Genomic DNA, 22,493 nt, shown 5'->3' with positions numbered 1-22,493 from the left:
CAGCCTCCCTAAAAGAAACCCTGTACCACCAGCAGTCACTTTCCTTCCCTGCTTCCACCCTCAGCCCCACACAGAGACTAATTCACTTTCTCTATATATAGATTTTCTTATTCTGAACACTTTATATGAACTGCACAATACAGGGTCTCTTCTGATTAGCATGATGTTTTTTCAAAGTTCATCATGTTGGAGCACCTGTCAGTACTTATTCCTGTTTATGGCTAAATAATATTCCACTGGGTGGATGTACCACATTTTATATATCCATCTCTCAGTTGATGGGCATTTGGGTGGCTCTTACTTTGGGGCCTTTTTTTTTTTTTAACGAATAACCCTGCCCTGAACATTTGCATAAGAGTTTTTGTGTGGATATATATTTTCATTTCTCTTGGGTAGGTACCCAGGAGTAGAATTGCTGGGTCACATAGTTGCTTTAAATTTAATATTTTGAGAAACTGCCAAACTGTTTTTTCCAAAGTGGCTATATTATTTACATTCCTTCAGCAATATATGCAGGTCAATTTCTTCACAGCTTTATCAACACCTGTTCTCATTTATATTTTGATCATAGGCTTTGGGTGTGAACTGGGGTCTAATGACGAATGCTGCTGAGCACCTTTTCATGTGTTTATCTCCTATTTGTATGTAAAGTGGGCTTCCCTGGTAGCTCAGTTGGTAAAGAATGTGCCTGCAATGCAGGAGACCCTAGTTTGATTCCTGGGTCAGGAAGATCCACTGGAGAAGGGATGGGCTACCCACTCTAGTATTCCTGGGCTTCCCTTGTGGCTCAGTTGGTAAAGAATCCGCCTGCAATGCAGGAGACCTGGGTTCATTCGATCCCTGGGTTGGGATGATCCCCTGGAGAAGAGAAAGGCTACCCACTCCAGTATTCTGGCCTGGAGAATTCCATTGATGGCAGAGTCCATAGGGTTGCAAAGAAACGATGAATGATGCTGAGCACCTTTTCATGTGCTTATTTGCTATTTGTATACTTCCTCTCAAAAAATTGTCTATTCAAATCCTTTGCCCATTTCTATATTGGGTTACTTGTCTTTTTACTGTGTTCTAAGAATTCTTTGAACATTCCAGACACAAGTTCCTTATCAGATAAATGATTTGCAAGTTATTTCTTTTCATTTCATAGGCTTTCTTTTCACTTTCTTGACAGTTTTGTTTGCAGCACAGAAGTTTCAATTTTTACATAGTCCCATTTATTTACTTCTTTTGTTGCTTTTGGTATATATTTAAGAAAACACTGTATAACTCAAACTGACTCTTCTAAAAGTCTTACGGTTTTAGCTCTTACATCCATGATCTGTGTGTGTGTCCTCAGTCACTCAGTCACGTCTGACTCTTTGCAGCCCCAGAGGCTATAGCCCGTCAGGCTCCTCTGCAGAATGGAATTTTCCAGGCAAGAGTACTGGACTGTGGTGCCATCTCCTGCTCCAGGGGGCCTTCCCGACCCAGGATCGAACCCATGTCTCTTGCATCTCCTACACTGGCAGGTGGATTCGTTACCACTAGTGACTCCTGGGAAGACCCATCCATGATCTATTTTGAGTTAATTTTGTGTAGGGTGTGTTAGAGGTCCAACTTCATTCTTTTGCATGTGGAAAAAATAATTATTATTTCAACAAAGATGACTAAGGCAGTATCTCTAGGAGGTAGCCTAACACACCATTCAAAATACATCCTCAAAAATATCTCCATGACTGCAGAAACTATATCATCACTAAACTAACTCACAGAGGTAAGAACAAATAATTGATGCACTGGTGCTATACATTTGAATCACATATAAATTTTTCTCTTGTACACTTTAGAGAACACAAAATAGAGAGGTGTAGGAAGCATCAGGTTTACAATACTGATTCAGGAAGGAACCAGTACCACAACCATCCATCCATCCCCCCATTCCCTAAGCATTTACTGAGCACCTAGTATCTGTCAGGTACCACTATAATCAGTGAAGGAGAGTGAACAACGCAAGAAAATAGGTCGGCCTTCCGCATCCTAGCGGTGGAACAAAGACCAGAGACAAGAAACCCAACAAATAAACTGTACCTCAGACGGTGGAAAGTGCAAAGAAGGAAAACACAAGCAGAGGAAGACGGCCAGGAATGGGGAGGGGACCCAAGGGGCCCTATAGTGCCTACCACAGTCCCCGGTGTGAGCCAGGAAGGGCACGCTCTGCAGGACAGGGAAGGGGAGGAGCGAGGATCCTGGACCAGAGCACCTGCGTTCATCCGCACACTGGGAGCTGCAGGGCCCAGCACGAGCTCACTCCTGCTCTGGGCTTCGGGATCTTCAAACACAGTGCAATATGGAGCGGCAGTACAGAGGGTTCATGAGTTTCCAGGATTAGATGAGTGAACACGTGTAAAGCACTTAGAACACTACCAGCCACACGGTAAGAAACCCGGAGACGTTAGACACGGTTGCTGATTGAAACCCATTCAGGAGCGCGGCATGCTCAGAAACCAGCTAGTGACCGAGTAAAGAAGCGTTCCGAGCGAGGCTTCAGCAAGCGCTCAGGCTTGCCAAGCCTGCAGAAATCTGTTTCCAAATGACTGCGAGAGTCACTCCCAACATGCACGTCACCCAAGCACACTGCTGGCGAGGGCACAGAGGTGTGACTGTCATGGAAGAAATCGCAGGAGCTGTCGCCCCAGAGGAAAAGTCTCTCTACTGGCTTTCACCAGGATCCAGAAATGGGGATGTCCACTCACACTGTAGAGGGCTGGCACTCATTCCTAATTTTTTTTCTCTAAGAAGCACTCAGCTGGCACCTCCTCACTGCTTTGTCTTGTTCCTAGAAGTAGCTGAGCCTGCATTCAGACAGTTTGGCACCGAAAGAAACCTTTCTCTCTCTCGCACACATCAGCAGTTGAAGGGGTTTTTCGTTCCTCAAGGACTGTGAAGGACCAAGTGACTCTACCTGACTTAAGTCCTCTGCTAACTCTGTGAACACGAAGCAGTTTAGTGGTTAGTATATCAGACAACATAATCCCAGTTTGGCAAATGTGTCCAAGGAAGCTAGTGTCCCCCTTTGCTCTCTTCCCTACCAAACAGATTTGGCAGACGTGAGCCACAGTCATGTCATCAGTAAGACAACGGCAGATGAGGGCAGCCTGAGTGTCCACCAGCCACTGAAGCACTGTGGAATCAGGGTGTCTCGGCCTGAGGCAAACCTCTGCAGCCAGCAACGACACACAGTGACAGTGATAAATGAGCAAAGGAGTCATTTTCTGAGCGCCAACCGTCAGTGAGCTGTGATGCTGGGGCTTTTATACATATTATCTCATGGAAAATCTTTTTATGAAATAGTTATTTCCCCTTTACAAAGGAGAAAACGGGCTCGGAAAGGTTCCAGCACCTCCACGAGGCTAGTGTTCAAACTCAGGTCTGACTGCAGCCTCGCCTTTCTGTCTACAGCAAGTGGCTGTGTTGTGTGTGTGTTAGTCTCTCAGTCGTGTCTGACTCTTTGTGACCCCAAGGACTGTAGCCTGACAGGCTCCTCTGTCCATGGAATTCTCCAGGCAAGAATACTAGAGTAGATTGCTATTTCCTCCTCCAGGGGATCTTCCCGACCCCAGGATCAAAACCAGGTCTCCCACACGCAGGCAGATTCTTTACCGTCTGAGCCACCAGGGAAGCCCTATGTTAAGACAAGCAAACATGGATCTAGAATAACGCAGGACGACATTTACTGAGCATTTACGATGTGTCAGGCACATATGATTTAATTTACATGTATGATTTAATTTCATCCATATAAAAACTCCTTTAGAGAGAAAGAAACTGAGTCACAGGGAGATAAGAAACTTGCCCCAAGACAGAAGGTTAATTAAGGTTAAAGCTGAGGTGAACCCCGGAATCTGACTGCAGAGCCCCAGCTTATGAACTCTGCACTAATGCTGCCTTCCATGAAGTGATATAATGATTAAAAAAAACAAAGTACTAAATAGAATGGGCTTCCTGGGTGGCTCAGTGGTAAAGAATCCACCTGCCAATGCATACGTGGGTTCGATCCCTGGGTCAGGAAGATCCCCTGGAGAAGGAAATGGAACCCACTCCAGTATTCTTGCCTGGGAAATCCCATGGACAGAGGAGCCTGGTGGGCTACAGTCTGTGGGGTCACAAAGAGTCAGACACAACTTAGTGACTGAATGGAACACCCAGCTGAGCAGCTGTTTCCATGTGAGGCTGTCGCAGTCCTGAGGCCCTGCCTGAGTGCTCACTGCTGTCCAGACTGGCTGTGCTGTGTCCATCCACCCACACATGTGGAGGGGCCTGCCATGCACCACAGGGCGGGGGGGTTTCTGGAGGCGACCCAATACCGGCCCGGTCCCAACCGTCCTCCCTGCAGGCCCCTCTGCCTGGTCAGCTCTCCCGGGGCTCTCCTCATGGATGCTCAGACACTGGTGCTCAGGTCCCATCTCAGGAGAGGCCGTCTCTGGTTGCACCAAAGTGACGCCTGCCCCCTCCCCTGTTCTGTGCTGCCCCATGTCTGCCATCTGGCTTTTCAACTGCAGAGAAAGCGCCACGAGGGCCGGGACCGTGCCTGCCTTATCCCCAGAGCTTAGAAGGGCGTCCAGCAGAGGAAACTCTCGTGATTAGGTGCTGAGGGAAAAAATGTTCTCATTCTCAGTCTTTCTCCCTCCTGCACACTGCTGGCAAAATTATCTTTCCACAACCACAAATCCTGGCCCGAGCTGCAATGCCAGAAAACTTCTGTGGCTCTTAGTTGTCAAATTCCCATCTGCTCACTTTGTCTTCAACACCCTGCCCAACCCGGGTCTAACCTCTTCTCCAAAACACCAGAGAGGCAGTGAATTTCAGTGGTTAAGATGAGGGCTAACATGGAACTCCGTCAATGTTATGGGACAGCCTGGGTGGGAGGGGAGTCTGGGGGAGGATGGAAACATGTATATCGTTGAGTTGCTCTGCTGCTCACCTGAAACTATTGCAGCATGTTCGTCAGCTATATACCAACACAAAATAAAAAGTTAAAAAAAGAGCGTGGACCAAGATTCCAGCTCTAGCACCTACTAATCTATGAGATAACTGACCTGAGACAGATCTGGGCCTTGGTTTTCTCATCTGTTAAATGGTGCGATAATATAGCACCCTATCAAAGGGTTATGAGGATGAAATGAGTTATTAGATCAAAAGTACCGAGTCATTCCTGACATACGACACAGAATGTGACTTTCTCCTGCCACCAGCATGGGCTTCCGTCACATCCATCTGCTCCTCCTTCCCTGAATGGGACACGCACTTACACACCCCTGCCTTTTCCACCTGGGCTGTTTTGAAGTCTGCCACGGACTCACTATGACTACATATGTTTGTTATAATGCGAAGCTCCTTAGAGCAGACATCGCATCCTTAATTCTTTATAAGGTATGGGACGCTGATTCACTTGATAAATGTTAAACCAGGGATCATCACCTAAAACTAGTCATTAGTTTGTCCTTTCACAAGAGTGTGAAAGGTGGCCCTTTAAAAGTTCATTCAGTTTCCTTTTCTGTTTACTTAAATGCTGACTTGTAAGAATAACTGAAGGATTAGAGGGCTTTCTCCTCCCCAATTCTGCAGGCTCCCATCTCCCACCCACTCCTTTCTCACCATCACTTATAATGATAATGCCATAAATACTGTCCCTGGGGCAGTTAAAGTGATCCTCAAATACTACACAGAACACAGGGATTATTATTATTACTGCTAGTAATACTGACGGATCTTGCCTCCACCAGCAATTACTGGCAGGAACTTGTCCAGTGACACGGAGACAACTGTTTTCTCTGTGTCCCCCAAGACTCCACCAGGGAGAAACGGAACTTTGCACATTAGGGACAACATGTCAGCTCTCTCAACTGAAAACAGGTGTAAAATAGATGTCCAACTTGTAAATAAAAATGAGGTTGGTGAGTAATTTGAAATCTGGAATATTCCAAGGACTTGGGAGGTTTGGGTGGTTTCCAGAAGGGATTAGAATCTGGTCAATTCAAGGATACTGGGTTCTCAGAAGCCTACGAAAGGCAGGTAAAAGAGCTGGTCTTTCAACACATCACCTGGGGCAAGTCTCACATCTACAGAAGACACCTGCCTGCAGGGCCTAGATACCTCCCCACCTGCACCATCCCAGTCTAGTTCCATCATATCACAGGCTGGTTAACCATTAATTACACTGTTTCTGGCTTACCAACAACCATCATATATTATGATGTTTCAATGGGAAAATATATTCCCAATCTAAACAACTGACTTACAGAACACTTTTTGGAAAAGGTCTTATCCACAAGGTAGGGATCACACAGAGTGGGAATCAGCCCTCTCTGGGGAGAATTTGTAAAGCATCGTGTCCTAAGTGTTGCAGGAAAAAGCAGCCAGCCTTTTTGAAATGAGTAATGTAGGCTACTTGGCCAAAGTCGCAGACCCAAGGCTGATTAAGCAATAACAAATATAACAGCTAGAAAACAGGATGAGGTGAGATGAGGAATGGGAGTGAGCAGAGGCCAAGGGGCTGGGGTCAGACACAGCAGGGTGTGAGACCTGGCTCTGGGGAGCAACCCACTCGTCGGTCGGCTCTTCCCCAGCATCCCTGGGCCGGCTCGTAGACACCGTCCCCTGCCTCGGAGGGCCTTCCTGAACCACCCACTGAGAAACAGCCTCGCCCGCAGCCTGCAGTATTCCCTCTCCTCGCGGCACTCACTGCTGTCGGGACTGCCTGCTGCTCCTTGACTGCCAGTCTCTCCCTAAAGAACACGACCTCCCCGAGGAGCTGCACTCGTATCTCGCGTGCGAGCACACACCCGGCCTAGTGCAGTGTGTGGCACGGGGAGACACAGGACGCACACACGTGTGCTGAGCAGACAGGGCGGCACTATGAGGATCCGTGATGGAATAAAGGGGTAAGTGCTCCATCCACCTACCTACGCATCTACCCACCCACCCACGTACCGACCTACGGACGATGGAACAGCATCGCTATACAGCAGCTCTTGATGAATATTCTAGAAGAAGCAGAACAGAGGCTGATTCTGCTATCAATCAGCAAGTGTTTACTGAACAACTGGAGAAACCAGGAGCGTATGACATGGTCCTTTCAGGCGGTGGAACAAAAGTCAGCTCAAGATTGACAGCACCTTGAATGCTTACTTAAAGTCTGTAAATAAATGTCTTCAGTCAATGTTTGGAATTTATAGAGAACTCCTAGAGTCATGACATTAAAAGAGCTTGCTCCTTGGAAGGAAAGCTATGATGAACCTAGACAGTGTATTAAAAAGCAGAGACATCATTTTGTGAACGAAGGTCTGTCTAGTCAAAGCTATGGTTTTTCCAGTAGTCATGTATGGATGTGAGAGTTGGACCATAAAGAAAGCTGAGCACTTAAGAATTGATGCTTTCGAACTATGGTGTTGGAGAAGATTCTTGAGAGTCCTTTGGACTGCAACGAGATCAAACCAGTCAATCCTAAAGGAAATCAGTCCTGAATATTCATTGGAATGACTGATGCTAAAGCTGAAACTCCAATACTGTGGCCCCTTGATGAGAAGAGCTGACTCACTGGAAAAGACCCTGATGCTGGGAAAGACTGAGGGCAGTAGGGGAAGGGGGCGACAGAGGATGAGATGGTTGGATGGCATCACTGACTCAATGGACATGAGTCTGAGCAAGCTCCGGAAGATGGTGAAGGACAGGGGAGCCTGGCGTGCTGCAGTCCACAGGGTCGCAAAGGGTCGGACATGCCTGAGCAACTGAGCAGCAGCAGCAGCCTGCAGTCCGCCTGACACTAAGCTGATGCTGACGACGTGCTCAGAGCCGACAATGTGCTCAGAGCCGAGGACGGCTCTGCACCTTCTCCCACAAAGTTGACTGAAGGCTCAGGTCCACCTCTCCTCACAGGGGAGCGGGGTGGGGGAGACACCCAGACAGAAGCCCCCTCCCCACATGTTCCTCCTGGACGCAGCCCCACCATGCTGGCCCCTTGGCCTTTGCTGACAAGCAGGGAGGCTGCCGTGAGATGCTGGAAGCAACCGAGACCAAGGCTATTTCACCTGCCTTCTCACCCGTGCTGCATGACAGCTGTGGTCACACACACACATTTTGGGAACAAGACTGAAGAGCGAGACCTTTCGCGTCTCTGTGAGCACGGTGTCTCCATGAAATCTTATCTGTACAGGGATTCAGAGAATGAGTCAGCTGCCTCTGCAGTATTTGAGCATAGAGTTCTCTGACTCATACTTATAAGTTGGGAAAGAGGGATATTTAAGATAGTGGTTTTCAAACTACAGTTTAAAAGACAGACTACTTTTCTGAAAATGGAGTTATACACAAGTTCTTAACATGTTAAACAGATCGCTGGGGGGACTCCTGGGGCCAAGGCTACAGTGAGGGGCCAGGCTCTGCCCTCTCGGCCTCCCCCTCCCCGATACCTCTGAGGAGCACAGCTGGCTTAAGGGGAAAGGAAGTTAATATTTAGATAAAAAAATAGATGAATGGAGAACTAGGGAGAAAGGTTTCCTTAATATGAGGAAAGGTGGAGTGGCCAAGTCACCACTTTGCACCCATCATAGTAAAGACTGTTTCCAGCAAGAATCATCAGTGGAAATTCACCCTCGGAGGGAAAGTTTGGTAAGAAATAGGATACTGGCCTGACCTTCAAATGTCTCCCCAGTTTGCTTAGACGGGAGAAAACACTGCTTATCCTCAGGGCACCAACATCACTGGTCTGCAGACTGCAAATATGTGAGCGTCATACGAGACAAAGAGAGGCTGAGGAAACATTACAAATTAAAAGATCAAAGAGATGGCATCTAAATACATTATGCGATCCCTGACGGGATCATGTACTTGAGGGTAAAATATTAGAAAGGGCACTATTGGGACAACCGACAACATTAGAAATGAAGCTCATCAGTTTGATAGAAGTGACGCATCGTTGCTATTTGGCGCCTGCACTGTGGTTCTGCGAGTGGGCGCCCTGTTCTTAGGAAACACACACTGAAGTAATGGGCCTGAATGGGATGTGGCACGTGTGCCCGACTCCCTGACAGCTCAGAAGAACACGCATCATGCGGCGTATTACGTGCAGAGAGGGAGCAGTGGTTCTCAAAGTGGGGTCCCTGGAGGAGCATCCGCATCACCAGGAACAGGAGAGAAATACAGACTTCGGGGCCCCGCTCCAGACCTCCCAAATCAGCTGTCTTGTCTGTCTGACAGGCCCTCCAGGGGGTTCTGCTGTCAACTTCTGAACATCACTGATACAGACAGGATGATAAAACAAGTGTTGTGAGTCGTTTCTGGGGAAAGGGCATAGCTTTCTGGATGATTACTGAAACTTACCTGTACTCTGAAAGTGTTTCAAAATAAAAATTAACAATAACAACAACAGAGGGTTAGCCTATGTAGAGATGTGAAAAGGAAGAGACCCTGGGTGCAAGGAGGCAGATCGCAGGGTTCCTGCAGAGACCTTCACAGAAGTGCTGGGACCAGAACCTCTGTTGCCAGCGAGGGGCGGGGGGTCGGGTCGCTCGGTCTTCCAGCAACAAATCTCCTCCCGGCAGGAAGTGCAGCATGAAACCCTCTAACCTGAGTAGGAGAGCCCGGCGATCTCTATAAACAGGTCTTCTTCAGAAAAGCTTTCGGGGAGCATGAGGAAAGCCGCAGTCACAGCACTCTTCAGGTTTTGATCCAGGGCTGAGCGGAGGGCCACATCCTCATTCATCGCCACGATCTTCACCTGGAAAAGCAGGACGTTCAGAAGAAGACTTCCTGAAGTGGGGCACTGCCCAACGTGGGTGTTACTACATGCACTGGAGCTGTCCAAAACCCTCAGCCCTGAAGATACTGCAGTGTTAGGCCAGTTGACATGAAATAGTCACTAATCTAATTCTGGAGTCTCCTGTTTTAAGCCCAAATCAGAGAACTCATGATATAGGAAAGAAAACAAAATAAATATTTTTCTAAATGAGGAAACCACATGAGTTTTGAAAAAGAAGTCAGTACAAAATGGAATAAATGATCTTTGAGAAATTGAGAATTTTATTTTTTAATCTCTTTGTTCTTCATTTAATTTTATGGTAGATAAAGGCATTTTACTTCTTTATTGAGAACTCATCCCTGTTCTTATCTAACCTGAGCAGGCCATGCTCTATTTTGAACTGATTTGAACCTACCAGTAGTCATGTATGGATGTGAGAGTTGGACTGTGAAGAAGGCTGAGCGCCAAAGAATTGATGCTTTTGAACTGTGGCGTTGGAAAAGACTCTTGAGAGTCCCTTGGACTGCAGGGAGATCCAACCAGTCCATTCTAAAGGAAATCAGCCCTGGGATTTCTTTGGAAGGAATGATGCTAAAGCTGAAACTCCAGTACTTTGGCTTCCTCATGTGAACAGGTGACTCATTGGAAAAGACTCTGATGCTGGGAGGGACTGGGGGCAGGAGGAGAAGGGGACGACAGAGGATGAGATGGCTGGATGGCATCACGGACTCGACGGACATGAGTCTGAGTGAACTCCGGGAGTTGGTGATGGACAGGGAGGCCTGGCGTGCTGCAATTCATGGGGTTGCAAAGAGTCGGACATGACTGAGCGACTAAACTGAACTGAACTGAACTGAAGGAATAAAGAAAGCTAGCTAGCTAGAAGAAACTGCTGTCTTTGACGTTCCCCGCCCATCAGGACGCAAACTGTTCCAGCGTGTCTGACTGGGTGTAAAGGCTGCACTGTAGTCAACAGCTTGTGCTCAAGCCCTGTCTCTGCCTCTCACTGCCTCTGTGACTATGGGTACTATTCTTTACCAGTAAAATGGGGTTAATAACTGAACCAGGCTTACGAGGTTGCTGGGAAGATTCAGTGAGAGCCCGCAGCTCAAGGGAGCTTCCCTATGTGTCTCCTGGTGCACAGAGCACGCGCTTCTCTGAGCTGGGGCTTCTCATCTTTATGAGATCAGAGTCTCCTGCAGGGCTTGTTCGAACACCCATTATTAGGCCCATCCCCAGAGACTCTGACTCAGCAGGCCTGGGTACATTTCTGCCAGGTTCCCAGGTGACACTGATGCTGCTCCAGGGGCCTCATGTGAGCACACTGCTCTAAGGCACGAGCTTAGAACCAGAACTGCCACGTTGCTCTTTGTAGCGACTGTGGCAGTGTGCACTCCCAAGGCGATTGTGGACCATCATGCTGCTTCTGACTGACTTTCTAAGCAAGCAGTGGGTCTAGAAATCCCTCCTGAGGACACTCATGTATCTGAAACGCAGCTGCCATCTCTGAACCATTTAGTACTATAAGCAAACTCTCCTCGTGTTCCAGAAAGTAGGGTTTAGACTGCCTTTCATTAAGACACAAACAGTATGACAAACTCCAAATTAAAATTGTATTAGATGGCAAGGAAAGACAGGAATGATGTACATCCCAAAGTATAGTTTCTTCTCTGTTTTTTCATTAATTGTGAAAAGCAGTATTAGAAAACAACTATTTTATAAATCAGGCTTAAGAACCTGATTGAAGAAAGATTGAAGGTAGGAGGAGAAAGGGACGACAGAGGATGAGATGGTTGGATGGCATCACCGACTCGATGGACATGAGTTTGAGCAAGCTCTGGGAGTCGGTGATAGACAGGGAAGCCTGGTGTGCTGCAGTCCATGGGATGCAGAGTTGGACACGACTGAGCGACTGAACTGAAGAACCTGAATTCTACCTTTTACCTTTTGTCCCTTTTTTAAATGGAGTATTTACAACATACAAAGCTTCATATGGTATGTAAGCTATTTAATTCCATATGCCTCCTCCTTCCTTATAATTACAAGGACTTAATGGCCCTGAATTAAGCCTTGGAGCACTTTGGTGAGTTTGGAATTACCACAAACATCTGCAGAAAGTCAAAGCAAAGAGCAGTCCAAGAGCATGGCCTGCCCAAGGTTGCATAATGAGCTGATGGCAAAGACCAGGGTAACACCCTTGTACTTGGCAAAGCCAGCTCTGAGTATTCAGACATACCCTCACCCATTCTGTCCTACTTAACTTTTAATCTTGGAAGATGATTAAGACAAAATTGAAGGTCCTACAGTAACTCCTCTGTCTAGTCCTTGAGTAGCTTTCCCAAGCCTCACACTCCATATGGAATTGGGGATCTAAGAGGGCAGCCTCCTCATCTCACTAATGGGGAGACTGAGACCCAGAGGGTTAAAAGAGCTCCCCTCAAGGAACAGGCGGCACCCCGGACCAGGACCTGTCCAGTGAGCCTGTGAAGCCTCTTTATTATTTCCTACTCTTCATTCTCATTCACCAGGTCCTGCTCAATAATTCTTCACCCTCTTTTTTTTTTTTTTTTGCAGGGGAGTGAGGAGGTGAACTTTCACAGAAACTCAATGAAAACAGAAGCTATTTTGAGATACTAACGAATCAAAGGTGCAAAGGAAAGAGTAAGTTTGGGAAAATTTTTCCTATTTGATGAAAAATACTCCTCTTCTCTAAGAAAGTTTTTACTTAGGTGTTTTTTTTTTTTTTAAAGGCAGTCTGTTTGCTACTTAAGCTTAAGAGAATGAAAATAAAAGCATCCTAACTCAAAGGAAAAACATGAGTTCAGGACACTCTGCTCATCTGGTTCTCCAGAGGAAGGTGAACCAGGAGCTTGTCTTGGCAGCACTGTTCCTTGCTGTTCAGAGTGAAAAGCTAGTGAACTCTTGGGACACTGCCAGAGAGGCCCCGGAAGAAAAGGGAAGCCCTCAGATTTGTGAATAGCTGTCTGTATCTTACTGGGAATGCCCCGACCTGAACCACAGATCGACCGTCAGCACTACTGCCAAGGGGAATATCCTCACTGGAGAGAGAGGAGGCGTAACACTCGAAGGGACTTTCAAAAGCCCAACTGGAGAGATTTGTGAGTACCTTTCAAGACAGAAAAAAGGACAAAGTCACACATGGTCTCCTCTATAATAGTCACATGGAGAGGAGCTTGAATTGCAAAGAGTGAAGTTATAGTCACAAAGAACACAGCCCTCCCTCCCGTTCAGACACTCGACCATTAATCCAGCGACACTTCCCATAGCAGCTTTCCATTCCAAATGAACAGAAAGGCCAATTTTTCTAAATGGACTCGCTTGAGGACCAAAAAGAAACAGTAGACATTTGAGCTGGATTTTTTAAAAAACCAACCTTATTATCTACCTACTGGACTGTAGGCACTTGAGACTAGAAATGTGGTTGTCTTTTTTTTTTAATTCTCCTGGCATACACAGAGAAAAAACTTAGTCGTCTTTTGAATAAGTAAATGAATGGCTCAATCTTTCATTTCAAAGGCTAGAGGCCCAAAGATTTGCTCTCAGCCAGGCAGAGCCAAGACTAGTGAGCCAGGCCTTCCAAGTCTCATTCAGGGACGTTTTCTACCACTGGGGGAGGTTTTCTACTACAAAAAGTAAGTCAATGAAGTTACAATATGGTGATGCTTGCAAACTGTGAATATACTAAAAAAACCACTGAGTCATACACTTTTTGAAAGGGTTGAAGTGCGTGTGATTATATCTTAATAAAGCTATTATAAAAAAAAAAGCTATATGACTAGCAAATAAAAGAAAAAATATATTAAAATGAATACATTAAAATAAATTAAAATTCCTTTAACAGGGTGGCAAAATACCATTGTTTGTCAATGTGAATACTTTAAATATTTACAGCAAATTATCCATACACTAAAAAAAAAAACCCATGAAATACAAAAATTCAACTTACATCAAATAAATTAGAGGAATAAATACTAATATGACTTTAGACTTCTTTGGCCTAAAGACTGGCTACAACGAGACTCTATTAGCTACTTCACGTGTTTCTCGACTTGGAAAATGGCTTGGTCGATAACGCAAACTCACAGTCGCACTAGAAGTAACACCAGGCTGTCTCCTCAATGATGAGGTAAGGTAACTGTAAAGTATAATAGAAATGCAACTTGTATTCAATTTTTTCCAGAAATGTCCATCTTTTTAAGCAAAGTACTCCTCTATATTCTTTCCTATTTTCTTAATAATAAACTATCTTTTAAAGTAGGTTTAGGTTCACAGCAAAGCCAAATGAGAAGCACAGAAGAATTCCCATATGCCCTCTGCATACTCCTTTTAAAGACTTAAACTGCTAGTGATTGAGAAATCCTATTCCATTTGTAACATGGAGGATAATTTTAGAGCTTCAGACAACATAATTTAATGTAATTCCTTTTAAGACGCATGAAAACAAAAAATTCACACTCATTCCCACAATTCTTTCTTAAGATATTCACCCATTATTTGCGTCCAAAGGCTTCCAACTCTTTCTTTTTATCAGATTTGTTCCTTGGGTTAATATTTGCTGCCACCTAGAGGTTAAAAAAAATCTGTATTTGGCTTCGACAGTAAAGAAGCTGCCTGCAAGAGTCCCAGGTTTGATCCCTGGGCTGGGAAGATCTCCTGGAGAAGGGAATGACTATCCACTCCAGTATTCTTGCCTGGAGAATTCCATGAACAAAGGAGCCTGGCAGGCTACCGACCATGGGGTTTCAAAGAGTTGGACACGACTGAGTAACTAACACTTCCAGGGGTAAAAATAGTTTAAAGATAGTTATCCTGAGAATCAAGATTGCCAGGAGAAATATCAATAACCTCAGACATGCAGATGACACCACCCTTATGGCACAAAGTGAAGAGGAACTAAAAAGCGTCTTGATGAAAGTGAAAGAGGAGAGTGAAAAAGTTGGCTTAAAACTCAACATTCAGAAAACGAAGATCATGACATCTGGTCCCATCACTTCATGGCGAATAGACGGGGAAACAGTGGAAACAGTGTCAGACTTTATTTTTGGGGGCTCCAAAATCACTGCAGATGGTGATTGCAGCCATGAAATTAAAAGACGCTTACTCCTTGGAAGGAAAGTTATGACCAACCTAGATAGCATACTGAAAAGCAGAGACAGTACTTTGCCAACAAAGGTCTGTCTAGTCAAGGCTATGGTTTTTCCAGTGGTCATGTATGGATGTGGGAGTTGGACTGTGAAGAAAGCTGAGGGCCGAAGAACTGATGCTTTTGAGCTGTGGTGTTGGAGAAGACTCTTGAGAGTCCCTTGAACTGCAAGTAGATCCAACCAGTCCATTCTAAAGGAGATTGGTCCTGGGTGTTCTTTGGAAGGAATGATGCTAAAGCTGAAACTCCAGTACTTTGGCCACCTGATGCAAACAGCTGACTCACTGGAAAAGACTCTGATGCTGGGAGGGATTGGGGGGAGGAGGAGAAGGGGACGACAGAGGATGAGATGGCTGGATGGCATCACCGACTCGATGGACGTGAGCCTGAGTGAACTCCGGGAGTTGGTGATGGACAGGGAGGCCTGGCGTGCTGCGATTTATGGGGTCACAAAGAGTCGGACACGACTGAGCGAGTGAACTGAACTGAACTGAACTGATCCTAAGCATTCTCCAGTTAACAGTGATTTACTTCTACAGAAAAGAGAAACTGGAGGCAGGTGTAGGTGGAAGAGTTGATTTATCCATTTATGATTTTTACTCTTTAATTTCATGTGTTATGTTCAAAACCTCAATTGGTTCTTAAGATAGCTTAATTTTCTTGTGCTAGAAGCTTATTTCCTGATGCTAGGAAAGATTGAAGGCAGGAGGAGAAGGGGACGACAGAGGATGAGATGGTTGGATGGGATCATTGACTCAATGGACATGAGTTTGAGCAAACTCTGGAGTTGGTAATGGACAGGGAAGGCTGGCCTGCTGCAGTCCATGGGGTCACAAAGAGTTGGACACAACTGAGCAACTGAACGCAACTGAGAAGCTTCTTAATAAGCCTGTGCACATGTGCTAAGTCACTTCAGTCGCATCTGACTCTTTGCAACCCCACGGACTGTAGCCTGCCAGGCTCCTCTGCCCATGGTATTCTCCAGGCAAGAATACTGGAGTGAGTCGCCATGCCCTCCTCCGGGGGATGTTCCCAACCCAGGGTTCAAATCCGTGTCTCTTATGTCTCCTGCACTGGGAGGCGGGTTCTTTACCACTAGCGCCCCCTGGAAAGCCCAACAAGCCTGAGGGACTGTCATTGTTATCAAGAACACTGTCTTCTCCAAGTAAGCTGAGAAATGCAGTTTTAAATGACCTGAGTGTATCTGAGTGTTGCTTTGAACTGATGTGTTTATTTTATCAGGATACATGATATTCAGATGAAATCTGAGGTCATTTCCAGTGCTTACATTCTGAGATTTCATGGCACATCTGTTTTCTGCAGTCTATTTGTACAAGCTGGATTTAGAAAAGGCAGAGGAACCAGAGATCAAGTTGCCAACATCTGTTGGATCATAGAAAAAGCAAGGGAATTCAAAAAATATCCACTTCTGCTTCATTGACTACACTAAAGCCTTAGACTGTGTGGATCACAACAAACTGTGGAAAATTCTTAAAGAGATGGGAATACCAGACCACGTTACTGTCTCTTGAGAAACCTGTATGCAGGACAAGAAGCAACAGTTAGAACCGGACATGGAACAACGCACTGGTTCCAAATAGGGAAAGAAGTACTTCAAGGCTGCATATTGTCACCCTGCTTATTTAACTTATATGCAGAGTACATCATGTGAAATGCTGGGCTGGATGAATCATAGCTGGAATCAAGATTTCAGAGAGAAATATCACAAACCTCAGATATGCAGATAATACCACTTGAATGGCAGAAAGTGAAGAGTCTCTTGATCGTGGTGAAAGAGGAGAGTGATAAAAACTGGCTTAAAACTCAACACTCCAGAAACTAAGACCATAGCATCCAGTCCCATCACTTTATGGCAAATAGATGGGGAAAAAGTAGAAACAGTAACAGACTATTGGCTTGGGCTCCAAAATCACTGTAGACGGTGACTGCAGCCATGAAATTAAGATGCTTGCTCCTTGGAAGAAAAGCTATGACAAACCTAGACAGCATATTAAAAAGCAGAGATGTTACTTTGCTGACAAAGGTCCATCTAGTCAAAGCTATGGTTTTTTCTAGTAGTCATGTATGAATGTGAGAATTGGATCATACAGTAGGCTGAGCACTGAAGAACTGATGCTTTTGAACTGTGGTGTTGCAGAAGACTCTTGAGAGACACTTGGGCTGCAAGGAGATCAAACCAGTCACTCCTAAAGGAGATCAACCCTGAATATTCACTGTAAGGACTGAGACTGAAGCTGCATCTCCAATACTTTGGCCACCTGATGTGAAGAGCCAACTCATTGGAAAAGACTCTGATGATGGGAAAGATTGAGGGCAGGAAGAGAAGGGAACAACAGAGGACAAGATGGTCACATGGCATCACCAACTCAACAGACATGAGTTTCAGCAAACTCTGAGGGACAGTGAAGGACAGGGAAGCCTGGCATGCTGCAGTTCATTGGGTTGCAAAGAGTTGGATGTGACTTAGTGACTGAACAATAACAACAATGCCAAGCTGTGTTGGGTAGATTAAAAAAAAAAAAAACTTGAAATATTATAAGAACAAAACATAGGACAGAGAATACATTTTCACATTCAACACCTCATTTTATCTCAAAATGACTGAGACAGGTGAAGACACAAAGAAGGGAAAGATGGTTTCCTGAATGTCTGCTAGGTGCCAGGCATCTCAGATCCAGGCATTTCTCAAATGCCTTTTGAGGTCAGTGTCAGCACTCTCAGCCACAAGTGAGGGAGTCCCAAGGCCCAGGCAGATTCAGTCCCTGGTGCCAGTTCACACAGCTAGGGGGTGTCAGAGCTGGGACTCAAACCCTAGAACTATCTGACTTGAAAACACCTGTGTTCTTTCCAGTATTAGCATCCTGCTTCCACTTTTCACCACCTTTGTGAAGAGGGCAGGGCAAGGATTGCTATTCCCATTCCACATGGCACTGGTGGTCATCAGCCTGCCAACGCAGGAGACACAAGAGACGCAGAGAGCTCAGTCTCTGGGTCAGGAAGATACCCTGGAGAAGGAAATGGCGACCCACTTCTGTATTCTGGCCTGGGAAAATCCGTGGACAGAGGAGCCCGGTGGGGTACGGTCCCTGGGGCTGGACACAACTGGGCACAGAGAAGTATAAAACAAGCTGCCTAACGTCGCATAAACAGTGAATAAGCAGCAGGAATGAGTAAGACCCAGGGATTCTAATTCCACATTCATTAATCTTCCTATCAAGCTACATATTTTGTGTATTTAAAAAGAAACTTGGAAAGAAAAGGAATATTTACAAATATCCAATTACATTTATTTCCTCAATTATGAGGAGAGCATGGTAACCCACTCCAGTATTCTTGCCTGGAGATTCCCATGGACAGAGGAGCCTGGCAGGCTATAGTCCATAGGGTCACACAGGGCCGGACATGACTGAAGTGACTCACCACGAACACATACATTGTTTCTGTACTTAAAACAAGCTTCTACTTAAGTAAAACTATATACAGTAAACCAAAGTGATCTACCCAGCACAGCTTGGCAGATTTTTACATATAGATGTACCCACGCTTTCTGGCTAAGATCAAGTGTAGTATGGGGGCTTCCCAGCTGGCACAGTGGCAAAGAATCCACCTGCTGATGGACACAGGTTCGATCCCTGGGCTGGGAAGATCCCCAGGAGCAGGAAATGGCAGCCCACTCCAGTGTTCTGGCCTGCAAAACCCCAGGCACAGGGGAGCCTGGTGGACTGCAGTCCCTGGGGTCGCACAGGTCGGACGTGACTGAGTGAGTGAGCAGCACACTACCCGCGTGCCTATGGCCTGGACCAAAGGAGCCACACCGCTAAATGTGCAGCCTAAACTCAAGGAAAGAGAACCTGGTCCTCCCACACGCCAGGAGGGATTTTATCACACAACCAAGTGAGCTAAGACTACGTAAAACTCTAATCTCTTGCCGTAGCTGACAAAGGCGGAGCAGCAAAGTCACCTATGAGAGGGGTCTGCGAACACTCTGTGAACCCTCTTTGGGGCTGAAGACCCTCTGACAGTTCGAGAAAAATTAATCCTTATTGGGAGATTAGCAATTGTGCCCACTTGGTCTAGATCTTAAACTGTGAAGATATCCTTCTCAGATACAGACTATGCGTCTGCAAAAAGGAAGAAACCTGGTATTTGTGAATGTGTGTCGGAAGCTCAGGTCCTCCGCGCTGCTGTTTGCTGTCACTTCTAGTAAAGCCCAGGGAAAAGCCTGCCCCTGTGGCCTCCTCCAACAACCTCCCAAACAAGGAGGGCGCGGAGACGGGATCCCAGGCACTGTCGGGATAAACTGGCGGACAAGCAGTGCCCCATGGCACTGGCATTCTAGAAGAAACAGTGATCTGGGGGTGGGGTGCGGGCGGGGTGGTTTGCTGATAGAGGCTCTACTGCAGCCTGGGCACCTCCCCTGTCATCCCCCCAACTCAAACGGACTGACTCTGAGTCTCATCCGTTCAGACACCTGGACAATCTTGAGAGAGAGGGAAGCAGCAGTGTAATACCTGGATACTGTTTGGCAACAAATTCTGTACACAGGAAAAGGAGTCTGAAGCTCATTTCTATGCCAATGGAATCACAAAGGTCAAAGTAAGGTCAGGTTTGGAGAGGAGAGACAGTCCTAAGAGAAAACTCACTCACCGGTTTTTGGAGTCGACCAGCAATGTATAAGTTATTCCAGTTGAGGAGATCTTCGATCAAAACACTGGTGCTAATAACTCCGTATTTGATAAGCTGAAAAAGAAAAGAAATGTGCGTGAAAAAGAGCAAACTGCCATACTGACCCTTGTGCAAGTGCAATATATAAAGAACTGAATTTCTGACCAGGGCTGCGGCTACTGCTAAGTCACTTCAGTCGTGTCCGACTCTGTGCGACCCCACAGACGGCAGCCCACCAGGCTCCCCTGTCCCTGGGATTCTCCAGGCAAGAACACTGGAGTGGGTTGCCATTTCCTTCTCCAATGCATGAAAGTGAAAGGTGAAAGTGAAGTCGCTCAGTCGTGTCCGACCCTCAGCGACCCCATGGACTGCAGCCTTCCAGGCTCCTCCGTCCATGGGATTTTCCAGGCAAGAGTACTGGAGTGGGGTGCCATTGCCTTCTCCATCTGACCAGGGCAGAAGCTTGATTTCCAAAGCCACTCAAAAAACCGCCTACCTTGTAAAAACACACATCTCTACGAAATCTTTTGCAAAGGGTTAGTTTCCAAGACTGTCTGTTGCCTAAGGTATTCATGGTGCGATGACCACAGTTTTAACTCTGGCACTTGTGATGTCACAGGCAGAATGGCTCTTATAGGCTGTCCGGTCTTGGTCCTCAATGGACTGGAAATATCAATAAAAACACTGGTCCTGACAGACATGTGGCACAGTTCACGCTCCTCATGTGAGAAATAAGAAACCTGATGCTCAGAGAGAATAAACGATGTGCCCGAGGTGACACCTGGCGGAGCAGAGCCAAACCAGGTCCCTGAATTTCAGTCTGGGCTCCAGTGTTGTTTCATCGCAGAGGATGAGAAATTTTCCTCAAAGTGTTCACTGACATCCTTCACATGGTGAATCTCTCTTTCACGGCTGACTATTTCAAACGCTTCTGTAATTACAATGCAACATGCAAACATAAAGCCTCTTTATCGGCTCTGAACACACGCCAACTATGGTCAAGCTCATTTCGGTAATAGCTTGCACAAAACCCTGAATGCAGTTGTTACCAGTTACAAAACCCCATTTGCTTCAACAGATATCTTCAGACTCACTTCACTGAACTTCAGTATCCAAGCAGCCTTCGCAGGCTGTAAATATCTAAAAAGTAGCTAAAGAATTTCAATTAAAAAGTACAGTCCATTTGGGACACAATTATGCCCAAACATTTGGTTACTGGAGCCTGTAATACTGTTTGAAACTACTAATTAGAGGTCAGCTCAGCATAATATTAATACTGGAGAACGCATACAGCTCCGAGCTCCATGACTAGCGTGGATGTGCAGGGCTGGGCTAAGTGACCGCCTTCCCTCCACTGCAGCCAGCCACCATACCGCAGAGCCCTTCTTGCCGCAGGCGCCTAACAGCTGGGAGGCAGGACCCGACAGCAACCAGAAAAGTAAACGCCTGGCCCAAAGGCGATGCAGACATCACCAACCACAGCGCTCATCCCTGCCTCACTCAGAGAGGCCTGCAAAATCCTTCTCAAGTTGGTACTCCAGCCTCCTGCCTTTCAGTGTGGTCCACCGCCCAGGAGCATCAGCACCACAGATCCTCAGGTGACTCGTCTGCCCTGAGCCATCAGAAGCATGGTGCAGCGTGGGCGTGGCACAGTCATCCTTTGCCTAGCTAACTCTAGGAGGCCCCTGACTCAGCTCCCACTGGGGTCATGCCGGGTTCCTGGCCATCCTTTTAGAGCCTGGACCCCTCATTGGAATGACCACTGGGCAGGGTCCCCACAGTAGGACAATCCTCCGCTGGGATCCAGGGTGCTGCCCTCCAACACTCGTCATCAAATTCCGCCCCACTGATGGCACCGAGGGGTTCCTTTCACTGGGCACCACAGGTTTCCAATTACCTACGATCCGCTCTTCACTTCCAGCTTCTCCCTGGGAGTGTGTGCCTCTCTGTACAGATAAGATTAATTTCCACCCTGATCCACAATGGGTCTGCCCATCCCTCCCACTGACCAAACCAGTGGTTCTCAAGGTGTGCTCTAGACAGGCAGCATCAGCATCATTTGAAAGCTTATTAGAAATGCAAATCCAGGGGGCAGGAGAAGGTGGGGAAAACAGAGAGAGAAGCACTGAAATATACACCATCATGTGTACAAGAGATAGCTACTGGGGAGTGGCTGTTCAACACAGGGAGCTCACCTGATGCTCGGCAACAGCTCGGAGGGGTGGGGTGGGGTGGGCGGTATGTTCAAGATGGAGGGGACATACGTATACCCATGGCTAATTCATGCTGATGTATGGCAGAAACCAACACATCAGTGTAAAGCAATTATCCTCCAATTAAAAATAAAGAAAGAAAGAAAGAAATGCAAATCCTTGCTGCTGAGAGATTAAACCTTAAAAGTTCTCATCACTAAAAAAAGAAAACCAACTATGTCCGGTGATGGGTGTTAACTAGACTCACTGGTTATCAGCCTGCAGTAAGATCAATCATTCCGCCACACACCTGAAACCAGCACAGTGTTACAGGACAATCACCTCTCAATGTGTGAAACAGGCCAATCCTCACACCCTGTCCCAGACCCACTGATTCAGGAACTCCGGGGGTGGGACCCACCATCTGCACGCCTGACAGGCGCTCCGGGGGCTCCTGAGGCACACTGCAACTTGAGACCAAGAGACACTTGCTGTTGTTCAGTCTCTAAGCTGTGTCCGACTCTGTGACCCCATGGACTGCAGCACATCAGGCTTCCCTGTCCTTTACCACCTTCTGGAGTCAAAACTCATCTCCCAGAGTCAAACTCATGTCCATCAAATCGGTGATGCTATCTAACCATCTCATTCTCTGCCGCCCACTTCTCCTCCTGCCCTCAATCTT

General features: G+C 46.5%; 1 protein-coding gene across 2 annotated transcripts in view; it reads right to left on the bottom strand.

Moving 5' to 3' along the window:
• The window catches only part of LOC128045294 (phosphatidate cytidylyltransferase, mitochondrial), a 48,988-nt gene that overhangs the window by 23,174 nt on the left and 3,321 nt on the right, over positions 1 to 22,493 (bottom strand). For both annotated transcript variants that reach the window (XM_052637795.1, XM_052637801.1), the window contains exons 3-4: positions 19,602 to 19,694; positions 9,598 to 9,748 (exon numbers count right to left, since the gene is read on the bottom strand). In XM_052637795.1, coding sequence (XP_052493755.1) covers positions 9,598 to 9,748; positions 19,602 to 19,694 — 244 coding nt within the window. The remainder of the gene's footprint in view (positions 1 to 9,597; positions 9,749 to 19,601; positions 19,695 to 22,493) is intronic.

Source organism: Budorcas taxicolor, chromosome 1 (assembly GCF_023091745.1).
Source record: "Budorcas taxicolor isolate Tak-1 chromosome 1, Takin1.1, whole genome shotgun sequence".
In the NCBI taxonomy this organism is placed as follows: Eukaryota; Metazoa; Chordata; class Mammalia; order Artiodactyla; family Bovidae; genus Budorcas; species Budorcas taxicolor.
Note: the sequence above shows the minus strand (reverse complement) of the source record. Positions and strands in the feature narration are given on the sequence as shown.